Source organism: Sinocyclocheilus rhinocerous, unplaced genomic scaffold (assembly GCF_001515625.1).
Source record: "Sinocyclocheilus rhinocerous isolate Xijiao unplaced genomic scaffold, SAMN03320098_v1.1 scaffold247, whole genome shotgun sequence".
NCBI classification, from domain to species: domain Eukaryota; kingdom Metazoa; phylum Chordata; class Actinopteri; order Cypriniformes; family Cyprinidae; genus Sinocyclocheilus; species Sinocyclocheilus rhinocerous.
The window spans coordinates 952,468-960,128 of record NW_015662919.1 but is presented as its reverse complement, the minus strand read 5'-3'; the positions used below and the strand labels follow the sequence as shown (position 1 = coordinate 960,128).

The following is a 7,661-nucleotide window of genomic DNA, read 5'->3' as shown; positions in this document are numbered from 1 at the left end:
TGAACAAATCAGGCTTCAGTATCAGAGTAAACAGGAGTTTCCCCATAAGCGTTCAATGCAACGCTCGTTCCCTTATCTCAGGGAACGTCTCGGTTACGTATGTAACCCTCGTTCCCTGAAGGAGGGAACGGAGACGTCACGTCCCGTCGCCACAGGTCCTGTACCACCGCTGAGCGGCCGGGTCACCGGCTCGGCTCCTCAGCGAAAACCTGAATATGCGCTGCATCTGCTGTCTACTTATACTCACGCTGTGATCAGCGGCAGCTGGATGCAATAATTGCATGCCAATGTGCATTGGCTCGTTTAGTTTACACTCGAAGTAGATTGGTCCCTCTATGCGAGATCCCAATTCGTCGGTCATCCGACGTGACGTCGAGAGTGACCGACTGAAAGGGAACGTCTCGGTTACGTATGTAACCCTCGTTCCCTGAAGGAGGGAACGGAGACGTCATGTCCCGTCGCCACAGTTCCTGTACCACCGCTGAGCGGCCGGGTCACCGTCTCGGCTCCTCAGCGAAAACCTGAATATGCGTTGCATCTGCTGCCTACTTATACTCACGCTGTGATCAGCAGCAGCTGGATGCAATAATCGCATGCCAATGTGCATTGGCTCGTTTAGTTTACACTCGAAGTAGATTGGTCCCTCTAAGCGAGATCCCAATTTCGTCGGTCATCCGACGTGACGTCTCCGTTCCCTCCTTCAGGGAACGAGGGTTACCATACGTAACCGAGACGTTTTGTAACATTATAACTGTCTTACCTGTTACCATTGATCAATTTTATGCATCTTTGCTGAAAAAAGTATTAATTTCTTCTTCTTCTTTTTAAATCTTAGTTACCCCAAACTTTTGAATCATAGAGTATATCATGGTTTCAACAAAAATATGAAGCAGCTCAACTGTTTTCAACATTCATAATATTAATAATAATAAATATTTATTGATCAGCAAATCAGCATATTAGAATGATTTCTGAAGATCATGTGACACTGAAGACTGGAGTAATGATGCTGAAAATTCAGCTTTGATTACAGGAATACATTACATTTGAACATACATTCACACAGAAAACAGTTATTCTAAATGGCAATATTACTGTTTTTATTGTAGTTTAGATCAAACAAATGCAGCATTGGTGAGCAGAAGAAACATTTCAAAAAATCGATTTATTCCAAACTTTTAGCTTATATATTCTGCATACTCTGCCTAATTAAAAAATAATTTTAATATTAATAATAAGAATGAACATTTAAAAAAAAAAAAAAAAAATTCCCGTCGACCACAAAAATCAATTTAGGAAAACGTTAACATTATTTTTTCATACTTATAATGACCAGAGGATCCAAAATGACATAAAAGGTACTTTAATGCTGCTTTTTATGTAATAATGAAAAAAAAAAAAGTTTGACCGTGTCCGTCCTCATTTACTCTCACTGTATGAAAACAATCAGTGTGGACATTCTGAACAGAAAAAAGTAAGTCATGAGAGTGAGCGAATGGTATATTTTCATTTTTGGCCAAACTATTCCTTTAATACTCCCATTTGCAGAAAATAAAACGAGGGAGAGTCCATTTATTTGAGCGCGGCTAACAAAAGAACCATGGCGGGGTTGAGTGCGACCGCCGGCTAATGCCTAGCTGCTTTCAGAGTCATCGCGGCAGGTTTCCATGGTGAGTAACAAGGAGAACAATCACTCCGGCTAAAATGAAATTGAAGGAAAGTGAGAAACGAGGGTTTCCGGAGAGAGTCCCGCGCCGCGGCCCCTCCTCTTCAACTCGTACAGTAATCACCTTGGCAACAGACAGCGCTTCTGGCATCCGAGCATGTGCTTTTGCAAAGGAGCGAACGGTAAACCATATGCCACACTTCCCTCCAGATGGCCGCCCATAGTGTTTTATTGAAATGTAATGAATGCTACATTTCTACGGTTGGGTACGGCTACTAATAACTCATTCAATTATGCCAATTTGTGTTGCATTTATGTCGAGAGCGAAGCTAAATAAAACAACGTCGCTCGTGGAGATATGCAGCTGGATTTTGCAGCTAAGGAAAGTCTGGCACTCGTTTAACCTTTCGTCTCCATTAGTATGCATGAAATTTACAGCTTCTGGTCCTCCCATCATGTGGACTCAATATCACAAGGTCAGAAATAACAGGGCAGGATTGTGTTCCCATTTTCACATTAATTAAACCAGTGCTTCTCAAATGGTTTTGCTTCAGGAGCCAGATTTTACACTGGACATCAAATGACGTCCAATAATTGTTTCTCATACAAAATTAAATAATAATGCCCTTAAATTATTAATAATGCATTAAACAGCATGAATATATTTATATATTTTTGCATTATATTTTTCAAGGATATCCAGGTTTAAATATAAATATAAAAAAAAAATATAGCAATTTTTATTTGTAATTATGATCATTATTATTATTAATATAATAAATAATAATAATAATTCTGACTTATATAGCTAGTTGCAGTTGTTAGTTGCATTTAACTTATTTTTTTATATATTTATATATTTTCAAGGAGATTCAGGTTTATCCAGTCTTATTTTAGTATTACTAGAATACTATTATAGTTTTTATTAATATTTTGAATTTGTTTTTATTTTTATATTTTAAATTTTCACTTTAATTTCAGTAATATTTAGTCATTTTAGTATTTTTTATTTCTGTTTCAGTTATTTTAGTACATCAAATTAAAATAAGAAATGTTACTGGAGATGAAGAATAACATTCTTAAATAAGTGTTTCTTCATATATATATATATATATATATTTATATATATATACAGTATATTATTTTATTTCAGTTAACATTTATTCTATGTTAAGTAACAAAATGTTTTTTTTATAGATCTAATATTAGCTTTAGCTTTAGATAAGTATAGGTTTATCTAAAAAATAAATGTATATTTAAAAAAATAACAACAACATCATAATCAACAACAATAGTAATAATTCTGACTGCATGATTATATAATTAGTTAAAGCTGATATTGCTTTTAGCATTAATTTTAAATATGTATATATTTTTGAATTATATATTTCAAGGATATCAATGTTTATCTAAAAATCTATAAATAATAATAATAATAAATAACAATAACAATAACAATAATAATAATCATCATCATCATCATCATTATTATTAAATAATATTGTTTTGGATAAACCCACCCCTTATTCACATTTTCACAGATTCTGCAAGGGGTTCCCAAACTTTCGCATGTCACTGTATATATATATATATATATATTTTTTTTTTTTTTCTCTCTATGTATACAATATTATTAAATAAAATGATTGGTCTCTTCTGGGTGGTTCTTGCCCAGAAAAAGCTGCAAGTGGCTCTAGAGCTCTAAAAATCATTAAACACACCAAAAATGAGCCAAGAGTGCTCAAAACAAATAAATTTTTCTAGCGAGACCATTTATTGAAGTGGCAGTCCACATCTTCATTTGGTTAATTTTGAGACGTCACTTTGGACAGATGAAGACTGGAACAGTCTGATGCAGTCAGCGCAGACCTGAATGATTTAATACACTGAAACATCCAGAGAGACAGAACTGAAATAAGGCCAGACAGTGTGAACTGTTTAAATAATAAGGAAAAACCACCCGAGGGATGAGAAGAGGGGCTGTTTGTGTGAAAGAGAGATGAGAAATATTCATTACCTGTGAAGTCTGTCCTCCAGAAGCTCAATATACTTCAGAGTGCTCTCCTTTAAACTGCGCTCTGTTGAGGAGGAAAACATCATGTACATCAGAGAGATACTGGCATATCATACATATTCATGTCCGGGCATATATTGGATGAAACTCACGAAAACATGTCCAGGCTACGTTTCAATGACAATTACGTCTTTGAAAATTAAATGTGTGGACTATATGTAAATATATATATATATTTTATGTGTCTTTGTAATTCACAGTGATCTTTATGATTGTCATTATTGCACCAATTTTTTTAAATATCAAAATATATATATATATATATATATATATATATATATATAAAGCTGTGCAATAATACAGTTTACTTCCCACCATAACCTAGCAACACCCTGGCAACCACCCACACATTTTCATGGGCAAACAAAACTCATTTTCAATGCATCCAGTGTCATAAGGTCAAAATCAATTTACATAATACAGCAGCAAAAAGTTTCAGTTTAAATATGTGTGTGTGTGTGTGTGTGTGTGTGTGTGTGTGTATATATATATATATATATATACACATATATATATATATATATATATATATATATATATATGTGCAAAAAAGAAAAGAAAAAACAAAAAAAACTTACTGATCCTAAAAACTAGGCTTAATGCAAGATTAAATTTCTTGCTTTTTTTTTACTTTGGATTTTTGGATGAAATCACCTGAATAAATTCCTTACAGGTAGCATTCACTCTTATACACAATCATCAATATTCACTGTTACAATAATAAATCTGCATGTTAATGTCAAACATTGAGTCGGTCACTATTATGCACGTTTGTGTCTTGATTTAACAACATTAAAGCACAATCTCCACTGAACAGCATGTGGCTCTCTGTGTTGACTAAGAGTGTGCACAACTCCAACACCACACACAGACCTCAAAACCCACACACAGAGAAAATCTGGGCATTTTAGCCCTGATTCAGTCTGAACCTGATCTCATGACAGACATGAATTCAGATTCAATCACTGAAATGTGCTGTAATACGGCCCACTGGTCCATATACGTCACCCTCGTTCCTCGATTAGAGCCACAGACGAGCTAGTCAACGTGTTTATGGTGTGAGATGCTGTGAGATGAAAGTATCTTCAGCAGCAGATGGTGATAGTGGCACATAGTGAAGAAGTGCTGCATGCTTTTGGGGTTTTTTTGGACAGTAGATCATGCAGCAATCTGTTAACCATCAGAGAGTGGAAAATAGTGTGAGGACACAAAAATATAACGCTGTTGGAGTCACGGCCTAGCAGTCTGTGCACATGCACCAGCCGTGGTGCTCATATGGGAGCTGCAGGTTCAAATCCAGCCAGTGATAGTCTTGATAATCAAATGCTGAGTGAAAAACCTTTGCAAGTTTTAAAAACAAAGACCTGCACAAATAAAGTTTATTAAATGTTAGTATCATTGAAATGCTACTCTTATTTATATTATTATTTTGAATGTTTTTATTTTTATATTTTGTGATTAAATTAAAATTTTAGTTAGTTTCAGTAGTTTTTTTGTTTTTGCCATTTGTATCGGTCTGTACAGTAGAAAAAACATTACGCCTATGGGATGTCCCCACTTTTCACAAAAACAAACCTGTGTGTGTGTGTGTGTGTGTGTGTGTGTGTGTTTTTGTTCATTTTTATTTTAGTTTATTTTTTAGTTATTTTAGTACTTCAAGTACTTCAAAAAAAAAGTTAAACTAAATGAAAATGATAAATGTTGCTGCAATAAAAGAAATTTTAGTTTTTTTTTTGTTTAATATTTTATTTTATTTTAGTTAACATTTAAAGCAAAAACATGTCCATACAGGACAAACCCATGCAATCTCAAAATAAATTATGTATCATTATTTTGCGTAATTAAACAGGCACACATTCAACTGCAAAACACATGTTTTGTTCTGTTCACATTGACATTTTATGTTTATGTACTAATATATCAATACATATGAATAATAGGATCATTCAATATTGGATTTTGCTGATATGACAATAACGTGCATAAAAAAAGCATAAATGCAGATTTAAATGCCAGATACCATTTGTTGTGTAACCAAAATACAAATAATATCCAGAATAATGTGGGGCTTTCAATTATAAACAAGCCTCAAATACTCTGGGACTCTTATTGTGAAACGCCTACGCTTTGCTTCTTCCAGCTGCTCATTTAAAAAAATGAGGGAAAAATATGCACTCTTTCAACCATCTATAACATATTACAACATAAAAACCATGAATAAACACTGTCATAATTCATCAAAAGTGGACCATAAGCAAGCAGAGCTCATATTTATGTAGTTTAAACATTGCCTTTTGAAGTTTAATAATCAAATCAGGCCGTATCACGATTTCTGTTTTTCCTTCCCAAAATGTAAGACCTCTTAAAATGATAATTAAGACATTTCTTATACCATTTCAAGATATTTAAACATTTTTATGACCTTAAATTTGATCAAACTGAATTAGGACCCTGATCAAATGTTAAAAAGATATTAATTTGAACCTAAAATGGAAGGTCAAGTTGAGCGATTTGCATCATGCAGTATAACATACAAAGTGCTCTTTGCTGTTGTATATTGCACATTTTTGCAAACAATATTCCATGCAAACCACATTTACATACTGTATACAGTATTCATACTGCAGAAATAGTATGAGCAGTGAAATGACTTCATTAATTAGCACTTTTCTGACAACTTGAGAATCAAACTATCATCCATTGTAGTGTGAACACAAACAGAAACATCCTGCTAATGCATCTGAAGGATGCTCATGAGCTAATGATCGCAAAAAGTGCATGCATTTAGAGAAAGCTGGTAATTATTTGCCATGTGTAAAAGAACACAAAGCCTCTTTTACAGCAATAATGGGCCTAAAAAGCAGATGCTACACCTGCAGCCGTGTGTTTTGCTGCAGATGCAGATGCAGATGCGTGGGCATGAAATGCTGGTGCAATAAGAGGAAATAGCCTGTCATTTTAATTGAGTCAGAGGAGACGGCTGTGATTAATGGGCCTCTGTCTGAGTTTCTGAGTTTCAGCACAACAGCACGCAGAGAGATGCACAAAAGCATCTTAGTCAGCACTTATAGATGCACAGACTGTTGTCATGGTTACAAGGAGCATCCAAACTTGACCTCCTGAGCACTAACCATGAGCATAACCAGGTGTGCTGTTAGTGCTGTTTGACAATAATGAGCTTTGAATTCAAAGCAATATGCTAAACTAGTGGCAAAAAGGTCACTGCGTGACCTTTTGAGGTATTTTCAAGGACAATATAGTACTAGTGATACTTTGCGTCAGGGTTAATATTATTAACTAAAACTAAAACCATAAAAAAAATTGTTACTTGAAATAAAATAGATGTTAACTGGAAAAAAAAATGGGGGGGGGGTTCTTTGCAACTTGGCCAGGAGCTGAAATATTATTTATTTAATTTAGTTATTTATTTTAATTTATTTTTCGTTTTTATTCAATCCAGTTTTCATTTTAACTTTAAATATGAAAATTACAAAAACTGAAATAAAATTAATTAAAAAACTATATAGATGTAAAAAAAAACATTAAATGACAAAAACACAAAAAAACATCAATTTAAATATTACATTTAAATTAAAATTAAAACACAAAATATAAAAATGAAAACCATTTCAAATTATTTATTAAATAACTACATATACGTAAAAAAAAAACTAATAAAATTGGGGGGGAAACACACACCAAAAGATTACATTAAAAATTTTCATTAAAAATATTATATATTAAATATTTAATTAAACAAAAAAATGCAAAAAATTTTAATTAATTCAAAATATGAATGAACAACTATATAGATGTTTAAAAAAAAAAAAAAAAATTTAAAAAAAAAAAACAATTACCAAAACTTAAAAACAAAAAAACCTCTAAAAACTCCCCAAAATAAAAAAAACAAATTACCCAAAC

At 33.2% G+C, this 7,661-nt stretch overlaps 1 protein-coding gene across 1 annotated transcript in view; it reads right to left on the bottom strand.

Annotated features, from left to right (window-relative positions):
* disc1 (DISC1 scaffold protein) overlaps window positions 1-7,661 on the bottom strand; it is a 72,140-nt gene that overhangs the window by 24,050 nt on the left and 40,429 nt on the right. Inside the window, exon 11 of the mRNA XM_016538457.1 lies at window positions 3,684-3,744. Within this exon, the coding sequence (XP_016393943.1) occupies window positions 3,684-3,744 (61 nt within the window). The remainder of the gene's footprint in view (window positions 1-3,683; window positions 3,745-7,661) is intronic.